Source organism: Alosa alosa, chromosome 20 (assembly GCF_017589495.1).
Source record: "Alosa alosa isolate M-15738 ecotype Scorff River chromosome 20, AALO_Geno_1.1, whole genome shotgun sequence".
Lineage (NCBI taxonomy): Eukaryota > Metazoa > Chordata > Actinopteri > Clupeiformes > Clupeidae > Alosa > Alosa alosa.
Window position 1 is genome coordinate 19,810,533 of NC_063208.1, and position 26,661 is coordinate 19,837,193.

The 26,661-nt window shown below is 47.1% G+C and overlaps 1 protein-coding gene across 1 annotated transcript in view; it reads right to left on the reverse strand.

Moving 5' to 3' along the window:
- The window catches only part of LOC125285688, a 24,576-nt gene extending 9,582 nt beyond the window's left edge, over positions 1 to 14,994 (reverse strand). The window contains exons 1-2 of the mRNA XM_048230227.1: positions 14,960 to 14,994; positions 8,725 to 8,868 (exon numbers count right to left, since the gene is read on the reverse strand). Coding sequence (XP_048086184.1) covers positions 8,725 to 8,868; positions 14,960 to 14,994 — 179 coding nt within the window. The remainder of the gene's footprint in view (positions 1 to 8,724; positions 8,869 to 14,959) is intronic.
- Between the last annotated feature and the right edge of the window lie 11,667 nt (positions 14,995 to 26,661).

Below are 26,661 nucleotides of genomic sequence, written 5' to 3' on the forward strand. Positions count from 1 at the left end.
AAAGAGAAAGAGGTAGAGGCAGAGAGGCAGAGAGAGAGAGAGAGAGAGAGAGGCAGAGAGAGAGGAGAGAGAGAGAGAGGAGAGAGAGAAAGAGGTAGAGAGAGAGAGAGAGAGAGAGAGGCAGAGAGAGAGAGGAGAGAGAGAGAGAGAGAGAGAGAGAGAGAGAGGAGAGAGAGAGAGAGAGGGAGAGAGAGAGAGAGAGAGAGAGAGAGAGAGAGGAGAGAGAGAGAGAGGCAGAGAGAGAGAGAGAGAAAGAGAGAGGCAGAGAGAGAGAGAGAGAGAGAGAGAGAGAGAGAAAGAGGTAGAGGCAGAGAGGCAGAGAGAGAGAGAGAGAGAGAGAGAGGAGAGAGAGAGAGAGAGAGAGAGAGAGGGGCAGAGAGAGAGAGAGGAGAGAGAGAGACAGAGAGAGAGAGAGGGGCAGAGAGAGAGAGAGAGGAGAGAGAGAGAGAGAAAGAGAGAGGCAGAGAGAGGAGAGAGAGAGAGAGAGAGAGAGAGAGAGAGAGAGAGAGAGATGCAGAGGGAGAAGGGTTGGTGAGAAGGAAGAAACAAGCTGCACCAAAGTTAGAAAGTCACAGGAAGAGAGAGAGGGGGCAGAGAGCGAGGGAGGAGGGAGAGAGGGAGAGAGGGAGCAAAGGAAGGAGAAGGACGGAGGGAGGGAGGGAGAGAGAGAGAGATAAAGGGAAGGGGAGGAAAGCGAGTGCAGCATGCACAGAAGCGTGATAAAGACATCAAACCAAATAGACTTACAAACTGCACTAAAGAGCCCAAACAGCCCTGATATCTCAATAGAAGAAAACAATGAGAAGAGAGGCTATATTTACAGCTCCCTCTCTTTGAGAGTGGAGCGTGGCACCGCTGTGCGGCGCGCAGGGTGCCCGGGGTGGTCCATTGGAAGCGTTGTCACAGAGAGTGGCGGAGCGCCTGGTGGCACTGACAGCTCAACCCCACCCCTGTGCCGGGCTCACACACTGAGGCGGGGGCTATAAGCCACTGGGAGCCCCTTCTGCCACACATGAACCACGCCTCTAAACATGAGAGGAAGCGGCCTACTCTGTGTGTGTGTGTATGTCTGTGTGTGTGTGTGTGTGTGTGTGTGTGTGTGTGTGTGTGTGTGTGTGTGTGTGTGTGTGTGTGTGTAAGCATTCAAATTTGTGTTAAGCATTCAAATGTGTGTTCAGATTTACTGTATGTTTGTGTGTGTGTGTGTGGTGTATGTTTGTGTGAGATAGTGTACAGATTTGTGTGTGTGTGTGTGTGTGTCATGTCTTGCCTCTGGTGTCAGTGTGCATATCTCCATACACTGCATGTGCATGTCTCAATGTCACAGCAACTTACAGTTTTGGCATGCATGACGCTTCTCTCTCTTTCTCTCTCTCACTTTTCCTCCTCTCTCCCTCCCTTCTCTCTCTCACTCTCTGCCTCTAGCCCTCACTGCTCCTTTCTTCATCTCTCTCTCTCTGTATCCCCCTCTCCCCTCTATCTCTCAATTCCCTCCATCTCTAGCCCTCTCCTCTGTCTCCCTCTTCCACCTCCTTAATCATGCACTCTCCCTCTCTCGCACACACACTCTCTGTACCCCACCTCTCCCTCTACTTCTCTCTCGCTCATCCCCTCTTTCTATCTTTCCTTCCTCCTCCTCTGCCCTCCCTCTCTTCTCCCTGTGGATGTCACTGATCTCACAGATGTAAGAGTGCTGTCGGCTCTGTGACGACTCTCATTGTTCACTTCCAGACCTCCCCTCGCCACCCTGCCTTCACTGCAGCACGAGAACAGGAGTCAAGCGTGTCAGTGCGTCGAGGGGATTGTGAGATGGCGCGCTGGCGACTCGGGCAACAGCTTCTAGTTTTTTTTTCGGCGTGTGTGTATGCTCGCTGCTTCGAGATTAGGCTCTATTTGAATGATAATGTGAGTGAGAATTTGAGTGAGGGGAATGGTTGGAAGGGGGGGTGGTGGTGGTGATGGGGGTAGGGGGGTGTGGTTAAATGTGATGAACATTTGATCGCACTGGAGCTTTAAGTTATAAATATCTTATTCATTCATGCCTAGGGTCGGCGGACTGTAATCCACTGTTAATTCCCCCCCTTCCACCACCCTCCTCCAAACTCGAGCGGCGCGTCTTGGTCTCAATGATTACTTGAATTAATGTTTTAGAAAGGCCTGCAGCTCAGCTCAGCATATTGACCTTGTGGGGGCTCAATGGGTAATGGCGTGTCGCCCTGTTGGAAAATTCTCGGGTGCTTTTTTTTCTTTAATTGGCAACTGCTGCTCCCCTTTCTTTCGGCGCTTTGTGATGGTAAATGTGTTTCTGCACCCGTCGCAGATAGAAGAGATCACCTTCTCTCTCATTCTCTCCGTTTTCCTGCTACTCACTTTCTCTCTCTCTCTTGTTTTTTGCTCGTTCTTTTTTCCACTCTTCTCTCTCCCTCTTTCTATTTTCCTCATTCTATTTCTCACTGTGGGGCGGCAGCATGTTCTCCCTGCCAGCCTGGTGACAGCAAATCAGACCTCCCCTCCACCCTTCTATTCTCTCTCTCTCTCCCTCCCTCTCTCTCTCTCTCTCCCTCCCTCTCCCTCCCTCTCCCTCTCTCTCTCTCCCTCTTCCTCTCTCTGTCTCAGTGTGTCAGGCACACCAGGCGAGCTGGCTGCCCTTAATCACGGTCTCTCAGTGGGGTTTCCTCTCCTCTCCTCTGTCCTTTCTCTTCTCTCTCTATCCCCCTCTCTCTGCCTTTTCCCACTCCACCACCCCTCCCCATCGCCATCATCTAATCTTCCTCACCTCCTTTTTTCACCTGCACAATGCTCTCACGCTTCACCATTCATTCTCATGATCCTCCTCCTTTCCATCTCCTCTCCCTCTCTTTTCCATCTCTCCTCCACCCATTCTGCTGTCATCCAATCAAAGCCTCCCTAAACCCGTTTTCTCTCCTCTTCTAGACCCAGCTGTTGCATCCCTCCTTTTGCACACCATCCTTCCTCCCCTCCCCCCTTCCCTCCAACCCCTTCTCAACAGCGATACAGCAAACATATGCCGGCCTAAATCGCTTTAATGTGCTTAAACCCCAAACGCCAGCCATGCTTCTTATTTTCCCTCTCTTACACTCCTCCCTCTCTCCCTGCCTCTCTCTCTCTCACTCGTTACACTCACAGTCCTGTTGAAAAGAGAGCAGCTGTCTAGTGGCCTTTAGCAGATGTCTGTTGTTAATGTGTCCAGATAATTTAGCGTCCCTCGACTTCAGGTGGTCGGTATTTTCTCTCCTGCTACACTCACCATGCCACTCACCCTCGGGCAATCTTCGAAATTACTTTCCTTGCGTGTAATTGTAAAAATCTTACAATACCTATCCACCTCCAGTCCAACGCTTAAAAAAAAAATCCTCCAAGAAAGTCTGTGATGGTAGGTACCATAACAGTGGAGCACTTAAGGGGCCAGGTCAGCCTAGGGCGGCACTTCTGTTCCTGTTAACTGCCCTAGTTTACTGCACTCGGGTCAGTTATCGCATGCTCATGACAGCCATTCAAATTTTGAGGATTTAAGAATAGGAAGGAAAGAAGCAGAAAGAATCTAGAAACTAGAAACAAAATGGCTGCCTCTTCCATCCAGTCATTCCATGTCTCTCTTCCTCAGGGGAGTGCCTGGATCTTCACCACCAGGTTGAGTTATTGGTTATAGCTAGAGAAGCAACAGGACTGCCTCCACTGAGAAGAAAAAAATGGCTACCGCCTCCTTCCCTGTCAGTGCCAGTCCGCCCTGCCTCAGGTTAAAGCAGCAGTCTTGTTAATCAGGGTGAGTTATTAGGTGCAGCTCGAAGAGCTACAGTAGGATTGACCTCGGCGACCCCGGAATGGTCTGTCCCCTCCCCTTCATGTCTTCCTCTAATAAAACTGGAACACTCCCGCTTGCTCTCTCTCCTCTGCCCCATCCCTCTCCCTCTCTTTCTCTCCAATCTCTCTTGCGCTCTCGCCTCCTAACTCTCCAAGCCTGTCGGGAACATAGGGTTAGTTTTCTTGTCATCCACCCACCCACCAACAAATGCACAAACACTCTCTTACACACACACACACACACACACACACACACTTCAGCTTGAAAGCACATGTACACACACACACCCATACACACTTAAACGCAAACACACAAGTGTACACACACACACACACACACCTTCAGCTTGAAAGCACATGTACACACACACACACCCATGCACACTGAAACGCAAACACACAAGTGTGCGCACACACTCATCCATCATTGCTGTCAGGCTCCCATGCGGTCCTCCACCTCCTTACTTTTCCATGTTGACACAATGGAGAGCCAGGGACAGAAAGTGATGGAGAGGGAGAGAGGGAGACAGGGAGAGAGGGAAAGAGACAGAAAGACAGATAGAAAGACAGTAAGAGGAAGACAAACACAGTGTGTGTGTGTGTGTGTGTGTGTGTGTGTGTGTGTGTGTGTGTGTGTGTGTGTGTGAGTGAGAGAGAGAGAGAAAGAGAGAAAGAGAGAAAGAGAGTGAGTGAGGGGGAGAGGGAGATCAGTAGAGGAATGCGCTGACTGGAGACAGCTTCCAGTGCACTTAACCTCCATTACTGGGTTTCTCAGTCGGCCTTTCACCCTGGCCACAAGGGAGGAGAGAAAGAGATGGAGGGAACGAGGGAGGAAGAGAAGAGAGAGGAGACAGAGAGAGAGGGAAAGAGTGAGCGAACACCTCTAGAAGCAGAGCGGTTAAGTGTGTCGAGACACTGAAGGAGCCTAGCCACACGTATCTGGATTAGACCTCTTTTAGGAACGAGAGAGCCATGATGACTGCTGGGATGGACTAAGCCTCCAGAGGCACAAAGAAGGATGGAAAGAGAGAGAGAGAGAGAGAGAGAGAGAAGCTTGGCAGTAAGCGAAGAAAAGAAAAGAGAGAGAGAGAAAAGAAAAGAAAGAGAGAGGCTTTTCTGAATTTAAAAATCCTTTATTGGACCATAATATGCAGAGAGAGAAGATAAAGGAAAGAATAGAGAGAGAGTATGGGTAGAGGTGGGGAGCAGAGCATGTAGAGTTCGTTCTGAATGAAATCACATTTGGCTCTGAAATCAAACCGCATGAATAGAGGAATAGTCATCATGAGATTGAGATGGAGAGAGAGAGTGAAAGAGAGTTAGAGAGAGTGAGAGAGAGAGAGAGAGAGAAAGTGAGAGGGGTGGATGAGCACGCACACAGGTCAGTTGTGTGAGACCGTGAGGGAGAACGTATAAGTGAGATTGAGAGCAGAAGTCAGAGAGAGTTTAGACATATAAAAAGAAAGAGAGACTGATAGAGAAATTGAGAGAGAGAGAGAGAGGAAGGGTGGGAGAAGGTAAGAAAAGGAGGAAGGAGGTGGGGGGTGAGAAAAGCGCGGCTTTCAGAGTATTTCGCAGCCCACCGATCCCAGCAGCAGGCCCAGCCGAGATCAAAGCGCCGATTTCCCGTCGACCTGCACATCTGAGCGCGCTTGTTTTCCAAATCTCCGGGAGAACATCTCATTCCCTTTCAGCACGGGAGACCAACCGCTGCACCCGCACGCAATAACAAACACCAACACCAATGGGTGGGGGTGGGGTGGGGACACACACAACAGGCGTGGCGGTAGAGGGAGGGGAAGAGGAGAGGAGGAGAGGAGGAAAGGGGGATGGAGGAGGAGGAGGAGTACAAATGTCTCCCACTGCGACGCGTCTATTTCAAAAGCCCACTGATTGAACTCACACGCAGGCTGGAGTCATATTCTTTAGAGGCGAGGAAATAGAGGAGCAGGAATAGTGAAAGGAGGAATAAAAGGTTCTTTTTTTTTTTTTCTTTCACACTCTCCCTCCTCACCACCACTCTCTTTCCCTCCCTCCCTCTCCGTCTCGTCGTCCCCCTCCCCCGTGGGGCTTTGTGCAAATGCTGCGGATGGACATGGCTTTCTGCACCTGTGGACCCGAGGAGGTAATGGTCTGTTGCTGGGTGCAGCGGCCCGGTTACCGTCACTCGCCTCCCTGTTGCGTGGATGCGGCTGGCGGCGGGGTTGCATCTAGCTGTGCAACCAGTGCTGATAGCATGCTCACTCCATACACACACACACACACACACACACACACACACTACTCAGCTCCGCACAAATGCAATTTCCGACTAAATAATGTGATTAATATGCTTTCGAAAATGTATTCGTGTTTAGGGCTATTGTTCAGCAGAAAAGAGTGATGCCTTTACTGCGGTGAAAATGGAATTGAAAACCACATCATACTGATCAATTAAAAAAGACAAAGAGCACAGTCAAGAAATCTTTAGACCAAGGAAACTTTTGTAGACAGACATAAAATTGTTCAGCTTTTGCATTTCTCCAGTTCCTCAGAGAATATGTCCTGTTATGGTCTTTGCTGTTATGCTGCTATTAGAAGAGCCAAATAAAGGTCATCTTGTGTTATTCTGGGAGACCAGCACTTTAAGGGACAATATAATCCATTTAGGTACTATGGGTAATGCAAGGTTATTTCAAATTCAAGACGGACATCATGTGTTTTGCATGTTTGAGCTTCTTTTTGCCAAGGTCATGCTTGTCGAAGGCATTTTTCCTGCATAAATAAGTATCTATGGTAAATAGTTTATGGTAAATCCTTCAGGAGAGTTTGAAATGTATGGTACAGTTATTTCTTAAAAGCTTTGTGTAGCCTACTGTTTCACAAGAATTACAATGAGCCCACAGGCCCAATTTATGTTTTAGCCTCCCTCCAAATTCCCAGATATCTTTGGATCAATGCGCCGTCCAGTCTAGTCTGCTTTCATTCAAATTACAATTTCATTTGCTTGTGAATGTTTCTGAAGCTAGTGGCAGACAATTAGTCCCTTGGTTTTTGGCCTGATTACTTCAGTGCTACAGTTTTTAGCCACAGCTGCACTCTCATCTATTCATTTATGTGTGAAAGCCAGTTACACAATGAGCTGTCAAGGTCCACACCAAATCAGTTAATAAGATTCTCTTCATCTACTTCTGCGTTCATGTTGTAGTCCTTAGATGTATTCAGCATTTATGATCACATTCCTATAATGCCTTTACACTGGCAAGGAAGCATTATCCCATAGCATAGGCTTTGTGTGCAAAATAAAGGGAAAAATATGAGAATGAAGAAAAAAAAATGTGAGCCACCTTATCATTAAATTTAATATATCCAATGACATTTTGCCCAATTTGTCCTGAGCTTCAGTTCCCACTGAAATGGGTAAAAGATAGGAATGCCAGAAAGTGGGTCTAATACAAGACTCTCATGAATAGCATCCTGGAAAATGTGCATTCAGTACATGGAATGTCCTGTGCATATGAATGTGCACAATTAGGCTACTCTTCACTAATGATGTGAAATTCATCCTGTCAAAAGAGGAATCACACTCTAAGCTTTTTAAAAAAAAATGTACATTCACTGCCTGCTCATACCTTTATTTGCTTTGAGCCCCTGGTTTGGTGAAATATGGCCCTGGACGTGGGAGGGGAACAATACTAATGCAAGTCTTCTCCCAAGTCGAAAGGTAAGAGCAGGAAGACTGCAAAACAGCACTGGATATGGTTGGAGCGATACTGAGCAAACTGAAAATAAATTCTGTTTTTGAAGCCCTAATATAAACACACATTTATTCATAGACCCACAATAACATCCACCCACCCACACATCCATACAGACAAACAGAGTGAGAGAGAGATAGATCAAGAGAGAGAGAAAGAGAGAGACGCTGACAAAAGCACATCTCGTGACAGCCATATTAGTGTTATTATTTAGCTCCAGTTCGCGGTCGCGGTGGACGCGCAGTTTCAGGCCATTAGTGTTGATCACACCACATTACTGCCTTGGCACAACCTCACTCTCTCTCACTCTATCTCTCTCTTTCTTTCATCCTCTCTGAAACTTTGCCTCCCTGGCTACCTCCCTCCCTCCCTCTCTTTCTCTCTCTCTCTGTCTTGCTCTGATTCTCTCCATCTCTCTCATTCTCTCTGTCGCTAATTCACTTCTCTGTCTCTCTAATCGCGCTTCTCGCTTGTCTTTCTTCCATTTCGCCGGCTCGTGTACGCCTTTTACTATCTTCATTTGTCATCTCTCGCTCATTCTCTTCCATCCATGTTTCTGTCGTCCACCTTACACACAGACAGATAGTCCTTTCTTCCCCCCTCTCTGTTCTCTCGCTCTCTGATCTACCTCTCTCTCTCTCTCTTTCATGACATCAGTCTTACACTCAGTGTCTGGTTCCTGCTATCGCCTGCATCTGTCAAACTCCCACTATCAGTCTCCTATCTCCAGCATGTTCTCTCTTCTTTGTGTCCTCCCTTTCTCTTTCACTCTCTCTCTATATATATTGCTTCCAGTTTCATTCATCACTCCCTCAATCCCTCCCTTCCTCCAAATCACCATCCCCCACACCCCCAATATACACAAACACCCTATTCCACCGCATCCATCATCTACCTCCCTTTCCCATCACACTCTGCTCTTCTGCAAAAAAGAAAAAAGAAAGAAAGAAAAACAAGCAACCCCCACCACGAAAGTACAACTTCTCCACCGTCTTCGCCACTGCCACCGCCTGTGTTCCTCAAGTTCCCATTTTGATGGCCTTCAAGGGACCAGCGGGGACCGTAAAAGGTCTCGGCACTCAAAATGAAGTGCCGCGAGAGGGATGAAGTCGTAAACAGGGCCTGACACTAATGGCTGATAATTATGTCATTAGTGTCTGTCCACGCATGGATGCGGATATGAGCCGCATTGCCCATCACCACCGACGACGCGGCGGCAGCGACGCAGCCCATTGTGGTGTCAGTCGAGCGGGCAGACACTCCGGCGCGGGCAGGTACGCGCTCCCACTCAGCAAATGCAAGAGAACCCCTGCGGACGCGCACACACCCACACACTAATCTATTGGTGAAGGAGAAGGAAGGGGTGGAAAATGTGTGTGACCGTGCTCTCCCCCCCTCATACACACACACACACACACACACACACACACACACACACACGCATAAATGCAAGACCTGAGCAGTCAGCTCAGAGGTGCTCATGAAAAGTCACAGTGGCATTTGGAAAGCCAAGCACACACAAACACACACACATGCGCACACACACACACACACACACTCTCTCAAACTAGACAGCTCACACGGCTGCATAATCATACAGGTGCAATCAAAAACTTGCCTGTGGCAATGAAATGCAGTGCAGTAGAACAACCAAAACAAGACACACACACTCTCTCAGGTAGAAACATACACCCACACACACACACACACACACACACACACACACACATACACAAACCCTCAACCATTCCGGGTTAAAAACCACACACTCCCCTCTCAGACAGAATTCTCATACATAAATACACTCCACAAACTTTCAAGTACTTATGCAGCACACACACACACTCACACACACACACACACACACACACACACTCACACACACACACACTCTCTCAGGTAGAAACATACACCCACACACACACACACACACACACTCACACACACACACACTCTCTCAGGTAGAAACATACACCCACACACACACACACGCATAAATGCAAGACCTGAGCAGTCAGCTCAGAGGTGCTCATGAAAGTCACAGTGGCATTTGGAAAGCCAAGCACACACAAACACACACACATGCGCACACACACACACACGCATAAATGCAAGACCTGAGCAGTCAGCTCAGAGGTGCTCATGAAAGTCACAGTGGCATTTGGAAAGCCAAGCACACACAAACACACACACATGCGCACACACACACACACGCATAAATGCAAGACCTGAGCAGTCAGCTCAGAGGTGCTCATGAAAGTCACAGTGGCATTTGGAAAGCCAAGCACACACAAACACACACACATGCGCACACACACACACACACACGCATAAATGCAAGACCTGAGCAGTCAGCTCAGAGGTGCTCATGAAAGTCACAGTGGCATTTGGAAAGCCAAGCACACACAAACACACACACATGCGCACACACACACACACTCTCTCAGGTAGAAACATACACCCACACACACTAATCTATTGGTGAGAGGAGAAGGAAGGGTGGAAAATGTGTGTGACCGTGCTCTCCCACCTCACACACACACACACACACACCGCATAAATGCAAGACCTGACCAGTCAGCTCAGACGTGCTCATGAAAGTCACGAGTGGCATCTGGAAAGCCAAGCACACACAAACACATGCGCACACACACACTCTCTCTCTCAAACTAGACAGCTCACCGCGGCTGCATAATCATACAGTTTTCCAATCAAAAACTTGCCTGTGGCTTATTAGTACAGTGCAGTAGAACAACCAAAACAAGACACACACACTCTCTCAGGTAGAAACATACACCCACACACACACACACACACACACACACACACACACACACACATACACAAACCCTCAACCATTCAGGTTAAAAACCACACACTCTCCCTCTCAGACAGGAATTCTCATACATAAATACACTCACAAAACTTTCAAGTACTTGTACGCACACACACACACACACACACACACACACACACACAGATATAATCATGACAGCAGAGGCATTAACATACCTAACTAGCAGACAGCTCATGAATATAAATGCAGAGAGCAGTCACCTTGAGGGGGAATGTAGGCTTCAACTCCACCACAAAGCTCCACCTGAAGACAAGCTTGTGTATGAGTGTAGGTGAGTGTGCATGCGTGATTGAGTGAGTGAGTGAGTTGTGAGTGAGTGTTGTAGGTATTGTAAAAATGTGTGTGTCTGTGGGTTTGTGTGTGTGTATGTGTGTGTGTGTGTGTGTGTGTTTGTTTGTTGCAGGATGTGGGTGTGTGTGAGTGTGCAGGTGTTTGTACACTCAAGTCGACAGAAACCTCCCTAAGGCAGCTCTTTTTTCCTCTGCCTGCCAAGTCTGTTCTCCTCTGCCAAAACTAGAGTCCAAAACACTGCCTTCTGTGTGTGTGTGGGGCGGTGCACCTACATCTGTGTGTGTATATATGTGTGTGTGTGCACGCACATCTGTGTGTGTACATATATGTGTGTGTGTGTGTGTGTGTGTGTGTGTGTGTGTGTGTGTGTGTGTGTGTGAGTGTGAGAGAGAGTGTGCTACTAAAAGAGGAAAATGAGAGGCGAGCCCGCCTTTTAATGGCAGCCTTTCAGGGTGACAGGAGAAGAAAAACGTCATCGCCCCCGACAACTCCGAGTGCAAGTGTGTACAGGTCCCGCATTCCCCTGGAGCCCGTTCCAAAGCACGTCACATACAGCTGCCGCGGGTTACCTCCCTGCAAACTGACATGTGTGTGTACACACACACACACACACACAAAACAGAGGATGCCTGGGGGTAATGGTGCCACCTGTACAGACGTTGAGAGAGAGAAATCAGTGTGGCAGAAAAGGAAGGCTGTCGGCCCACCTTCCATTATGCCTGGCAGCCAAACACTAGCTGACTGATAAAAGTTAAAATGCAAACACACACACACACACACACACACACACACAACACACACAACAGATCACACACATGCACATAACCAAATAGACAACAACACCCACACCAACACACAATACACAAATACACCATAACGCTCATATGCTCACACAACTATGCACCAGGGCAGTCATGCTGACACAAATGTACATGCTTGTACACGAGCAAAAATAACACAAGTGCTGCCCAGACAAGACAGAACGCTTTTCGTAGCACACCAACATCTATTCGCACACTGTACATCCTCTACAGAAAACTGTGTGAAATCAGAAACTAAAGCTGCTTCTCCATACCAAGATCAAACACATGCTTGGATCTTTAAAATCTGCCAGGCGTGAATGGACAGTCTTCGGCGTGTGGCGTCGCTAGCGTTTCAAGTGGAGGAATTCTCCGCTGCGCGGGGGAGAGTGGCGAAGTGGATGTCAGAGCAACAGCTTGAATCCTGCGGGACCTCCCCCTTTTGCCTCGGCAGCTTAAAGCATCTAACCCACCTCCGCACACAGAAAAAACCCCCACAAAAATCCATGCACATACACACACACATAAATACACTCACACACACAAACAAATGCTTAGCTACAGCTACAGGTACAGTAACAGCGATTGAGATGTCCCCGTCTGACTGACAAAAAAAAGTATTTTGCATAAATGTGTGTGTGTGCGTGTGTGTGTGTGTGTGTGTGTGTGTGTGTGTGTGTAGCTTGACGACTAGGTAGAGGCTTTGGGTTAAAATGGCAGAGCTGCTTTTAGTGCCTGCCGTCTCTGTCTATTCTGTCTCCATATGAGACACACTTTCATCACAACACACACACACACAGACACACACACACACACACACACAAACAGGCATTTCAGAGGCAATGACAGGCTAACAGACACTCTGCGCCCTCAGGGAATAGCACTTTTGCCATGCAAATACTAATATCCACACTAAACAGCAGGGAGTCAGGGAAAAAGAGAGAGAAAGAGAGAGCAGGGTGGGATGGATGAAGGAGGGAAGGATGAATGAGGCACAGAGAGAAAGAGAGAGAGAGAGAGAGATGAAGGAAGCAAAAAAGAGAGAGAAAGCGAGAAAGCGATAAAGGAGAGATGTAGAGAGGCAGGGAAGACACATAGGGAGGTGAGGAAAGACACTATTTTACCTCTTGTCTAAACACATATACATTCACATACATGTATACTGTCTCTCTCTCTCTCGCTCACTCACACACACACACACCTACACATGCACGCGCACACACACACACACTCAAGCTTGAATACCAACACACAAACTCCTTGGCCACTCTCCCACATTTACATCGCTGTGCATACTTCAAGTCTCCCCGTATCTCTGCACACCATACATACTGACTCACACAAACACACACCCACCTCAACACAAATCTCTGCCTCCAGTTGCTAAAACGGTCACATACCCACAGACACAAGCATGTGCATGCATTTGCAGGCATGCACATTTAAACATCTCAACCACTGTTTATCAATACATACAGACTCTCTCTTTCACACACACACACACACACACACACACACACACCTAATGCCCAACCTCCATCTGGAGCTCTCAGCTGCTATGGGAGCCCTCTCCTTCACTTTCTTCTCACACACCCCTCCTGCCTCTCACTCTCTCTCTTCCTCTCTTCCTCTCTCTCTCCTCCATCTGCCACAGGAGCCCTGTTCCTCAGTTACCACCGCTATCTCTCCCTCACATGCATACACACACACACACACACACACACAATCTCACCGTCATACAGAGACAGCAAGGTGACACAGGTCACACCTCTGCTTATGCACCTGGCTGAGATATGTGACTGTGCTATCGTTCCGTCACAGGCACAAGTAAGGGTGTAAAACACACACACACACACACACACACACACACACACACTTGCACAGACATTTGCACAGACAGACACAAATACACAAACCCAAACACTCACACAAGCCATCTGCATTCGTTTCCATCACCACCATGTTCTACATGCTACTATGTGAACAGAATATGCCATCCCCATAATTGAATATTGAACCACCACCAGCATATTCTATAACGTGTTCCTACAAATCTGCTCAGATGCATACAGGAACACATATAGTACCATCTATGTTTCTATACTATGAGCACTTACACACTCACACACTCTCTCACATACACACATATACACACAGAGATAGAGAGAGAGAGAGAGAGAATACTGCAAATGTACAGAAACACATGCTCTCCCCATGTGTAACAAGTAAACTTACAAAGAGAACAGCACACACTGTATTCTCATAACAAAAGACAGGCACACACACACACACATATACACACACAGTTCAGTGAGGCAGCAGTACTCCTGGGCTTTTTGTTATTTCATGGTGTGCTGGCGGTTGGTGTATTATTCATGGAGCCCTATGAGATAGCTTCAGACTCCTCTTCTAATCATATACCACGGCATGATGTGCGCGCACACACACACACACACACCCTGCCTCAGTCATTGCAAGCGCCTCTTGATTGATTAATCATCACTATGTGGATCCTGTTTTTAGAATTATATTATTTATCTTCTACTGTCCTTATTGCTTAGTTGTGTTTTTATATTATATACTTTTAATTACTTTTTCTGCTGTTAGTGAATGTGTGTGTGTTGTCTGTATGCTACTGAGACCTTGAATTTCCCCTGGGGAACAATAAAGTATATCTATCTATCTATCTATCTATCTATCTATCTATCTATCTACACACACAGAGAGAGAGAGAGAAAGAGAGAATCCCACAGAGAGAGAGAGAGAGAGAGAGAGAGAGAGAGAGAGAAAAAATCCCCCACACACACACCCAACACAAACACAAATACACAAAGAGAGAGGGACCATGACACCCACACAGCCACATACAGTATAAAAGCTCAGTGAGAACGAATCACAGGCTAAATACTGAACACACATCAACAACCCAAGCAGATCGGCATTTCAGCCTGAACAAACCTGCTGTTTAAATGCACGCGGGGAGATGAGCTTACATTCACAAACACACACACACAGAATGCATAAGAAAACATGCACCCTAGGCTATATACTACAAAACATGTAAACAGACAAATAGAAATTCAATACATCACACACACACACACACACACACACACACACACACACACAAAACTGAGTGTTAGATAGACACACATATACCCACTGACAGACACACACACACAGAAACTGAGTGTTAGATAGGCACACATATACCCACTGACAGACACACACACACACACACACACACACACACACACACACAGAGACTGAGACAGATACACACACATACATACACAGGGAATAATCACTGGGTACATTCAGCATCTGCCTTCTGACTGACACCAGGAGTTCCAAATGCCTTCACACATGTCTGCCCAGCATGATAGTGTGATCACACACACACACACACACGCTCCACACAAATCCACACATCCACAGTGCACCAAGCACACCAGCTTCTCCGCATCATAGCACGAGCCTGCACCATCGTCCAGGCAACCAAACCATATCGACAGAGCAACAGACGCCTGGACTGACAGGACACCGTCTCGGCGAGTGGTTTGTCACAACACCTGGCGACGACAACAATAACACACATCACTGCGGGCTAAACAAACAGAGACACAAACTCAGCGATGCCAGGTAACGTCTCACCAGACATGAGGACGACAAACAGCCCTGATTAAGATCCATGGGCTGCTGAGAGCAATGAAACTGACAGAGGAAATGGTGATAAACCAAGCAAAGCAAAAAGACTATAACCACTCATCATCAGCCAACAAAGCACTTCATGCATGCACTCAGTGGGAATAGACTTAGGCTTTTTTGTCTGGTTTTGTTTATTGTGTGTGTGTGTGTGTGTGTGTGTTAGTGCTTGTGCGTGTGTGTGATTGTGTGACTTCAAGAAAGTAAATGATAATACTTAACATTCTTTCATTTGTTTTGCACTCTCATTCATGTTTTAATACTCGAGAGATTTAATAATTCACCTCTGTCAGACGTTTTAAGCTTCAAACTGAGAAGAAGAAAAAAACACAACTAAAAATATATATCTGAGAAACGTACTGCCAACAAAACACATCTAAGAAAACCGCCACAAACAGAACTTTAAAAATCCTGCATGAGACCACAACAGCGACATCATTGTATCCATAGAAACAACACAACACAACTACATACACTAATACACACACACACAACACACACACACACACACACACACAGAGGGCCCACCTAATGGAATACCAAAGTGAGTACAAAAGGTAGACAACCCACATTGCCACTTACGGATTCCCTGTGCTGCGAGTGTGTGCGCGTGTGTGTTCCTCCCGCATTGTACCGTCTCGCTGTTACTCACAGGAGGCCCCTTTCAGAGCCTGGCTACCTGCAAAATGTCAACAGAGCCGCCAAGCTTTTCAGGGGCTTGGAAAAACCACTGTGTGTTTGTTTATTGTCTGAGGTAAACACAACAAAAATCAAAACAACAAACAAACAAAAGGCCACACGAGAGCCCCGTCAAAATTGGTGGTTGCTGTTTAGAGACAGCGATGGCCAGACGGATCAGGCGTATAAGACAGAAGCCATGACTGACGTGAGCGGGAGCACATTATAAACACGCCACGCGTGTTTGTTGTTTAAGGCGGTTTTGTCTCGGTTTGTTGTTCGGCCTTTGTGAGGGTTATTTTTCCTCCAGAACATGCATTTCCTAAGAAAGGGTTTTTTGTCCTTGGCATTCATGAGCTGCACACTGGGACAGGCACACTGTGTGTGTGTGTGTGTGTGTGTGTGTGTGTGTGTGTGCGTTAGCAAGTGTATGCATACAGAAACACACACAGACACACGGACACAAACCAACTCGCTCTCGTATGCAACCTCCCATTCTTTCTCATATACAGAGACACACACACACACACACACACACACACAACATATCTCCACCTCCAGTTGTTGCTGCAGGGCTGGGAACACAGACACATGCCCACACGAAGGAATCCAGGAGGATGCACCCACCCACAGACACACACACATGGATCACTGAGTGAGATAATGACAGAGCCATGCACTCCGTGGGTTTACACTTGTGCCAGTCAGCACAGCAGACAAGTGGTCATTACGGCAGGAAGCAGAGAGGAGGCAGCATACCACACGTCCCTATGTGCTCACACACAAAATAAACACACACATACAGTCTGCAGACAGACACACACACACACACACACACACACACACACACACACTATAGCATTCAAATGGATGGTAATAAATAAGAAAAAGCTGAGGCAGCCAAGGTATTAGATCACTGATTATATGAAATATATACATTTCTAAAACAGATCGAAGGTTGAAAGAATTCATTACTTTCTGAATGGACGAGAAGCAATCCAGAATGGGGATATCTCAGGTCAAGCCCACTCAGACTATTCATCGCTAGTAAATCACTCTGACATGACACCACACTCTGTTCCATTAATTCAAAACGAGAGAGGAGCGATTTCATAACTTCACATTTGACAGTTATTGAATGAGAAAATGGGGTAAATGGAGTAGGCTAAATGTTCAATTTAGCATGTGACATATAGACAAGGAAGTTGGCTATACAAATGATTGTGTGCATAAGCACGTAGAGCCTCTCAGTAAAATTTGCACGAGTGATATGCTGCGTTGCTTGGCAACACGAGACGCCAAGACTAAGATTATAACTTTTTGGGGGTGGAGGATGAAAGAAAAAAAAAAACAATGGAAAACACAATTTGATATCTGTTAACTTGATTAGATTAAAGTAAAATGGTACTCACTTTCACCCACGACTGCAGCTCCACTCTCACTCATGCCATTATTGCTTAAACATACATTCCATTTGCTTCAGACCGAGAGAGGCATAATCAGTGCATCTGACCATACACATTGACAGGCACATGCACACACACACACACAAACGCACACACACACACACAAACGCACGCACACAAACAAACACACAAACTCATACTAACAGCTGCAGTAACTAATGAATGACAGTGAGTGTGATGGGGCATAAGAGAGGGCTAAGTCAATGGACCATCACAGGATGTGCCACTGGGAAACCTTAAACAGATTAGTGAGAGGCCCCAACCTTCTACCTCTACAGTCTTGCGCACACACACACACTGCTATCTCTCTCTTGCTTGCATGCATTCACACACACACACATGCACACGCACACACACACATGGAGAGAAAGAAAGATGGGTAGAGTGAAAGAGATGGACAGAGGGACAGAGAAAGAGAGAGAGAGAGAGAGAGAGGGCAGAGAACCCACCAGCAACAGCTGGCACATAAATGGACACCACTGCCAGGCGTAGATATAGACGCTTCACTAACAAACCCTGACCATGGAAGCGTGGTGTGTGTGTGTGTGTGTGTGCGCTTACTCGCATGCTCGCCTGTAAATAGATTACCAGTCCACCAGCTAATGGTCTCCGCAGAGCCAGCGAGCCACCATGCAGTGCAGATGCTGACAGCCCCATAACACGCAACACTAAAACTGAACGATTGAATCCGAAACTACCGAGTCAAAGAGCGTGTACACGCCAATGATAGGGGCTGTTGTATAAATCAGGGCCTGGGGGTACGGTGGCTGAGCTGGGACATTAAGCGGCAGTTTGCTATGTTTTTTTTGTTTCACAGAAATACCACAGCTTAATTGGTAGTGATGACACAAAACGCTCCAGGGATGGGGGGGGGAAAGCGTGGCATCATAAACTATTGTTCTGCCCACAAAACCTGCTTTACAGAAACCGGATTTTTTTTATTATTTTGTTTTTCTTTCTCTTTCTTTTCCTCTCTCTGCGTTTTCAAAACAGTTCCATTGATGTTGTAAGCAATGAAGGAGATGTGTCATCACCCGGCAGTAACCAGGGACTGGGGCAAGCCACAGTCTGGCAGGGCAAATTGTCAAGGTGCAGCATTTTGCTGCTGAAAACAGCTCTTAATATCAGCTTATGACAGTGAAGCTGCGCTTATAAAAAGAGTTCCTCTCTTGTACCCTTTGCAGAATCCTCACTAGCTCATCCTGAGATCCACGGAGTCTCAATTCATTGTTCGGGGCTTTAGGCTATTCGATTTATAGCCAAGAACCTTTGAATAACCCAGACAGAGCTCTATATAGAGTCTATTTCACACAACAAAATCCCTTACGGACCAAAAGGAGGGTGCTCAGACTGAAGAGGGTTCTCAAACGAACTTTTACGAGCACTACAGAGCCGACAAAATATTGTAGATATAACCTTAAAGGGTCCTTCTGTGGAGATAAGCCACAGAGCCTTTTTTTCTATATCCGAAAGTAAAGCAGGAAAGCAGCGGGGTGGACTGATCTCAGGTCAGTGGGAGGAGGGCTCCTCACAAACATGTCACGAGAGCAAGCCCAGGTGTATGAGACTCCTGTCAACACTCATCAGACTAGCCCACGGGGCGCCACCATCTACCACCAGACTGGCTCTGTGTGTGTGTGTGTGTGTGTGTGTGTGTGTGTGTGTGTCAGTGAGTGACATCTCTGCGCAGGATGCGCGCGTCACAAATGGGTCAGGGCAGCAGCGGGGGCAACCAAGTCATGCGGTGGTGGAATGGTTTATTTGTGATCGGTGCATGTACGTTTGTGTCTGTGCACGCGTATGTGTGTATGTGTGTGTGTGTGTGTGTGTGTGCATCAAAGCCTTGATGTGTACTGGTACAGGCCCTGAGGAGACACACCGGTGTCTCCTCTTATACCATCAGTCTGATATCTAGGGTTATTTTTGATGGGTTGTATAGAGGAAGTATGTAGCAATGCGAACTGTGTGTGTGTGTGTGTGTGTGTGTGTGTGTGTGTGTGTGTGTGTGTGTGTGTGTGTGTGTGTGTGTGTGTGTGTGTGTGTGTGTGTGTGTGTGAGAGAGAGAGAGAGAGAGTGAATGTGTACTCAAGCACTTGTCACCTCTGAACTGAGGCTGATGTGAATATAAGTCAGTGTGTGTGTGTGTGTGTGTGTGTGTGTGTGTGTCTGTGTGTAGGCATTTGCTTCTCAAACAAACACCTGCATGCTTGCTCACTGATCTGAAGTCCTGAGTGTCACAAAATAAGGCACCTGGTGCACCTAAGGCGTGTGTGTGTGTGTGTGTGTGTGTGTGTGTGTGTGTGCACGTGAGCACGTTAAATTCACATGACTACTGCGGCACAACCTACTGGGCGCCTGATAGCGCACTGGGCCCTGGCATGCTACAGGCGTGCCATCGCATCGTGTAGCAGGAGATGGCGGCTGTGGCAACGTGCTGATAAGGTATGTACTGTAATCGCCCGCTCGTCTGTGAGCACACAGAGAGAGAGAGAAAGAGAGAGAGAGAGAGACACTGAGACGAGTGACGGCAGAGATAGACAAAGCGGATAACAGAGATGAGGAAGGGAGGAAGAGAGGAAGAGGAAGAGGAAGAGGAAGTGAAGAGGAAGAGAGGTGATGCAGAACAGACAGAGCGAAGCAGCCGGGTGATCCACACAATGAGTAATGGAGGATGGGGAGATAGAGGCTCTGATAAACGCAGACAAAAGCATTTCAAATGAAGTGGAAGGGGTGCGTAGGTGTGTTTATTACAACAACAAAATGTGTGTGTGTGTGTTTATGCGTGCATGTGTGTGGAAAAAGTGAATTATGTGTTTGCTTGAAAGAGAACGGAAAGCAAGGAGAATAACAGGAAGATTATGAATTCATCTGTGAGTGTGTGTGTGTGAGTGTGTGTATGCGTGTGTTATGAGCGTGTGTCTGCTTGTGAGTGAATAAGAGAAATAGAGGGAAAGCATCAGTGTGGTTTGTGTGTATGAAAAGAGTGGGAGTGTGTGTGTGTGTGCCTGTGGAAAATATAGAAGGAAACCATCTGAGTGTGTGTATGTTTCTGTCTGTGTGTGTGTGTGTGTGTGTGTGTGTGTGTGTGTGTGTGTGTGTGTGCAAATTTGCAAACGAGTGTGCAGATTCAAAGTGCACAGACACACAGACACGTGTAGGGAGATTTCATGGGAAATCTCATGTTCCTTCAGAACAATTTAATAGCGTGTCTATTTATGAGTTGTTGGGACAGATCGTGAGAGATGATGAAATGGCGGCGAAAAACAGAGCCGAAAGCAGGGGAGACAGGTAGCGAAAAAACTGATAAATAAGCGCAGACGCGCAAGAAAGAGAATTTCAGATCTGCTTTGGGCTACAGAGACTCCCTCGACGAAGGAGAGAGAGAAAATAAGGATAAAACAGATAGAGGGAAAGAGATGGAGAAATCGGAGACCTTATTCTGATTTCACTCTGACTGAGGGGAGAAAAGGTGCACTCACAAACGCACAAGTAGCCAAAGCCCCTCAAAGACGTTATTGATTCTGATATACACAAACACCCTGGGTCTTTGCAGGAGTGTATTTATCGGCATAGCAGCGCACACACACACAGATAGAGACAGAGAGAGAGAGAGAGAGAGAGAAAGAGAGAAAGAGAGAGAGAGAGAGAGAACACAGTAGCATGCCATGCATTAGATTCCCCCCTGGAAAGATGATGATCTCAGAAAAATAAAACCCCCAGAAAATCAGCCCAGTGCTCATTTTGCCAATTTTCCTCCCCTCTCCCGCTTTCGCAATTGCTTCACCCCTCCTGTCTCTCTCTCTCTCTCTTTTTCTCTCTCCCTCCCGATCTTTCCATTTCTCTTATTCTCACTCTCAATGGCTTTCCAACTCTCCTCCACTGACTTGTTCTCTCTCACCCCTCTATTTTAATCCTTTTCTCTCACTTCCCCAACTCTCTCTCTCTCTCTCTCTCTCTCTCTCTCTCTCTCTATTTCTCTCTCTCTCTCTGGCTGTTCTGCTGCAGATGAGGAGCTGAAGTTGGAGTGCCTATTGGGAATCGTGCAGGCGGGGAAACTGTGGATTAAACATTGAATGATACGCCTGGAGCCACACACACACACACACACACACAGTGACACACACACACACACACACACACACACACACACACACACAGTGACACACACACATGCAAGCCCGCACACCAATGCGCACGCACACACTGCATATCACATCAAAATCATTTCCGTCTTTCAGATCTATTCTTGGGAGCGTGAATATTCCCTCCTTCCACGTGTGCCCTCACGAACATGCACACGTATACACACATGCACAGAAAAACACATACACACACACACACACACACGCACGCACGCACGGAAAAACATACATACATACACATACACACACACACACACCAAGGTATCTCAGGAAACCACTTACTACCTGCTTCATCAATCCCACCTTTGCACAAGAGGGGGCTTTGGAAGCTTCAAAGCTTCATTACAACGATCTGTGACCAATTACAGTCAACAAATGACCAATTAAAAGACAGATCGAGGCGATAACCAACCAATTACAAGGACAGACCTTGAGATCTGGCCAATTAGAAAGGGAATCAGCAGTGGGGTGAATCTTTCAGTAGTTTGACCGTGACTAGGATTTCCACGAGGGCCTGGCTGGAAATGAACTGCAAACAAGCCTTGGAGCAACACATATTTAACATCATAGGGCTGCTCACACAAATGGAATAGAGCGAAGCTAAGTGAAATGACAGCGCATGTTTAACGCATTAATTTAGCTCTGTGGGCCACACCGTAATGACAGCGGCTGTGCGGCCAGAATACTAATCTAATGTGCTGCCCAGGATTTTTTTTTAATTATTATTATTTTCTTTTTTTGTATGTTTTCACTGCACACAGCTGTATGAACAACAGTAAGGACACTTCCTCTGGTGGAGTGGGGCCAAAAGATCTACACACACACACACGACACACACACGCACGCAGGCACACACACACGCACACACACACACAAATGCACATCCAGGCAGTGTGAGGTTTTCATTGTTTTTTGCTCTCGCAGGAAAACTCACATTAACAAATGGCAGCAGACAGGGAAAGCTACACGCAATGAAAAATTACTTTCTGTTTCGCAGTCAGGAAGGAGCTGGGCAAAGATGTCAGCGGCTGACATTCGCAGGATTGGGGCTTTTCTATTGGTGAAGTGAAAGCTTTGTGTTTTTCATTGAGCAGTGTCATTCTGAGAACGTCCGTTTCAGACATTTTTTCCGGACAACAGCGCAAACAGTAAAGTGATGACTGTACAGTATGTGCTTGTGAAGGTACTTTTTTCTAACAGTATCTAACAGCCTGTGAAGGTTCTTTTTTCTACAATATCTAACCAGGCCATCAACAGCAGAACGGAACATGTAGAAAAACAGAAACGAAAATAGATGATCACAGCTGGACTGTGGAGGTAGAGGTCGTGGGTGATGGTGCAGGATGTCCCATGTTTCTCAGTGCATTGTGACACTGGAACACACAAGTGAGGATAGGTCTCTCCTCATACAAACATGTGCATACGCACACACACACATGCATACACACACACACACACACACAAACAGACCTTACGTCAAAGATTGTTAAGGCGGAGCAAGATACTTCGTCGTAGTTCATGTCTATGGGCGCGAAATGGGGATCGAATCCTGTCTGCATAAAGAGGCGTGTCGATGGCGTATTGACGAAATGCATACATTGCAACCGCCAACAGCAGCTGCATAAATAACCGGCGCACACCTGATATAAGGTTGATTTTCTCCAGACTGGAATGCTCAAAATGCTAAAATGTACCTGAAATGTTCAGAAGGGTTTGAGGATCATGAAAACGTGCCCGAAATTCACATTCCTAACCCTATAGAACCAAGACCTTAGCATATGTGGTGAAATTCCCATAGAAATGGAGCAGTCCTCTGATGCAAACATCTTGTGGCTCCTGATGAAACATCTTGCTCCGCCTTAACAATCTTTGCTTACGTTCATCACCAAGAGGTCAACAGAGTAGCTGCAAAAACATCTACCACCTTCCCACACATACACACACACACACACAATTGCACACAGTCACCCATATATCAAGAGACAAATGAGCCTGTAGAGTGTAAACTCTTCTCTCTAAAAAATATAACCAACTTTAAAAAAGCAGCTCCCTGAGATCTATCTATCACGCTGACAATCGGCACATTCCACCCTGTTTGTCCTCAAATGATGCATTCCTGTTGTTGCCTGCCGTGTTCATTCGCAGTAAATTACTGTTGCCAATGCGCAGAACAGGCTGTGAAAATATGGCTGACTTGTAACAGAGTGGTGCTGTGGCTGAGGTCAGACCTGTGATTGCTTGGGTCACAACGGAGACTGTTGTCTGGTCTCAGGTGACGAGGACATGTGACAGGCTCTGTGATACTCCGTTATCAGTGTGGGATCAAGTAGGCTAGGCACATTCTGTTCAATCAGATGGCTGGAAGAGAAGGGAGACGTCACGTGTCGCTCTCAGCCACAGAAGCCGAGTGGAGGGTGGGGGGTGGGGGGGAGCAAGGGGGGAAGGTTCAATTATGGAGCTGAGGAGGGGGTGTTAGCATTCTGCCTCTGACGCGCATCACTCTGGAGAAACCGGACTAAAAGACACGAACGTGTTCTCCATTTCAAGCTCAAGTGTGTGTTTACCACCTCACAGGTGCCGAGAGGGAAACAATGAAATGAAAGGCGGCACACCCTGCCCTCATGTCAGGGCTGGGCTGCGATAACATTGTTCTCTTCCGTCTGACCTCCGGTGTCCACGAGACCGACTGACTCTGAAACAGTTCTGAGGCAGAGGTGGCTGTGTTCACGTCGTTCACTCTCCATGACCTCTGACCAGTGCAATGATAATAGACCACTGACCAGGAATCAGTGCCTCCAACGATCCATCAACAAAACACGGTTCAGGCACCTCTGTCTCCTCTGCTCTCTTCTCATATTAGAGTTGAGTTTGTGGGAGGTCAAATGGCAAGGGTCAATGCTGTGTGTGAGTGTGTGTGTGTGTGTGTATGAGTGAGTAGGGTTCTATTTTTAACCATAACACCTCAACAGGTAGGGAGAGCTGACTCCCAGACACAATGCATTGTCTTGTCAGCAACATCTAAACGAGAAAAGCTAGTCGCTCGAGTGTGTATATGCTGGCATCTGTGTGTGTGTGTGTGTGTGTGTGTGTGTGTGTGTGTGTGTGTGTGTGTGTGTGTTTCAGACAGATAGAGGGAAGGGGGGCAACAGTCAAGAGCACAAATCCTGTGCATCTGAGTGACACTAAGAGAGAGCGGCTAAGCCGATTTAGGCCATTTATCTGTCAATCTGTGTCAATCCATTCAGGCCAGTCAGAAGGCGGGAGGCAAGGGAACGCTGCACCCTGCCACACTGTATATATGTGCATACATCTACATACATAGCATGCATAGAAGCGCATGGGGCCATCCGCTGAGGCTTATTAAACACTCATGCAAACTGACACACGCCAAAGAGACAAATGCACTCAGAGGAGCAATCTAGGACACGCGAGAAGAGGGGGATTGTGTGAACTGGGGACTCGTTATTAAAAAGATATAAACACATACTCTCTCTCTCTCTTTCATTCTTCATACACTCTCTCTCACACACACGCACAAACAGTTCTCCCCCAGGCTTCATATACACACACACACACACACACACACACAAACAAACAGTAATCTCGCAGGCTTCACACACACACACACACAGTTATCTTCCAGGCTTCATACACATACACAGCACACACACAAACATCTATCTCCCAGGCGTACTTGTTAATTGCCCTCCCCGCAGACACCCTAGCGGTCCATTAGCCGATCATGGACCAAGCCATTAGAGGCTGTCGATAGTATGCCCGCTCACACACACACACACACACACACACACACACACACACACACAACCTCTGTGTGCACCGACCCACTGATCTCTGTGTAAGGTCAGCGAGACAAATGACAGCCGCCAAGTAGCCAAGCCCTCAGGGCAGCAGACAGCCACAGACACACAGCCACTACATTTATTTTTTTAACTTGTTGACTTTTCACCCTTGGTTTTTTTATTTTATATCTAATCTGAAGTGGCTGCTGAAGAAAGGTGAGAGACAACTGAGGACAGGTGAACGTGCCTCTCTCTCTCTCGCTCACTCCATCTACTTCAAGCCGAGGCCCTTTTTTGTCTGATACATAATGCATTTTATGGAAATAAAACAGCTTCTTTGAAATGCTTTACAGTCGAAGAGAGCTCCCGGACTCATTACCTCCACATTAAAGTACAATAAAGCCCTACGCAAGCACTGGTAAATGAAAAGTCAACACAGAGATAGGCTACCGACTCCTTCATGTTCTGAGTTTGGGCATTTCGGTCTTTCTGTGCTGGAATTAACAGGCATGGTTTAGTGTCCATTTGCCGCCTCTATTCAGACCTCATGGTGTCTTAAAGGCTTTCCCGAGTTCAACCTGCTTTAAAAGTTGGTATAAAGGGGATACTCAGCTTTGGTTCTCCAATTTCCCATTTCTAGACCTTTGGTTTGAGGTTATCTGCGGTGCGAAATGGTAAGGCAGGGAGGTAAATCGTATCGAACAATTTTTCGGCTTTTTGGTCAAAAAGCTGTGAACGTCAGAAATTACCCTGCCGAGTGCTGTCTCGGAGTCCTCATCCAGTGTCTGCAGATGTATAGACCCTTTCAAGAGAGTTCCATTATCAGCATCATAGTTGGCCCCACAAGGCTTCCTTTTTAACATTCCATATGTTATCTTAATGCAGAGGAAGTAGATTGGGGCCCAAATAGAACGTTCAAGCATTGTTTTTGTTTTTATTGTTGAAAGGGTCTATAAAATAAGACGGAGGGGAGGGTGTTTGTGTGCGTGTGCCACACGCAACAGCACTGCTGTTCTAATCCTCTCTAATTTAAAGCCGTGTGGACACTCGCCCGAGGGAAAGTGGACTCGGAGGCATCTCCTCGGACTCTGCTGTCACATGCTGGGAGAGGGACAGAGAGAGAGCGGAAGAAAAAGAGAGGGGGAGGGAGGGAGGGAGGGAGGAGAGGAGTTAGCAGACCGCTGTGGGCCTCCATGGACCAAGGCTTACGAGCGGAGCGCCTAGCTAAGCTTCGGAATTCTGTGCCGGAAAACTGTGCGAAAAGTCCCTCCGTGAGTGGCGAACAGCGTTTTTTCCCCCGCTGCGTGCATCTACCTTGAAATGTCTCGAGGCGTGCTCATGATCACGCGTGACGTGACGCGAC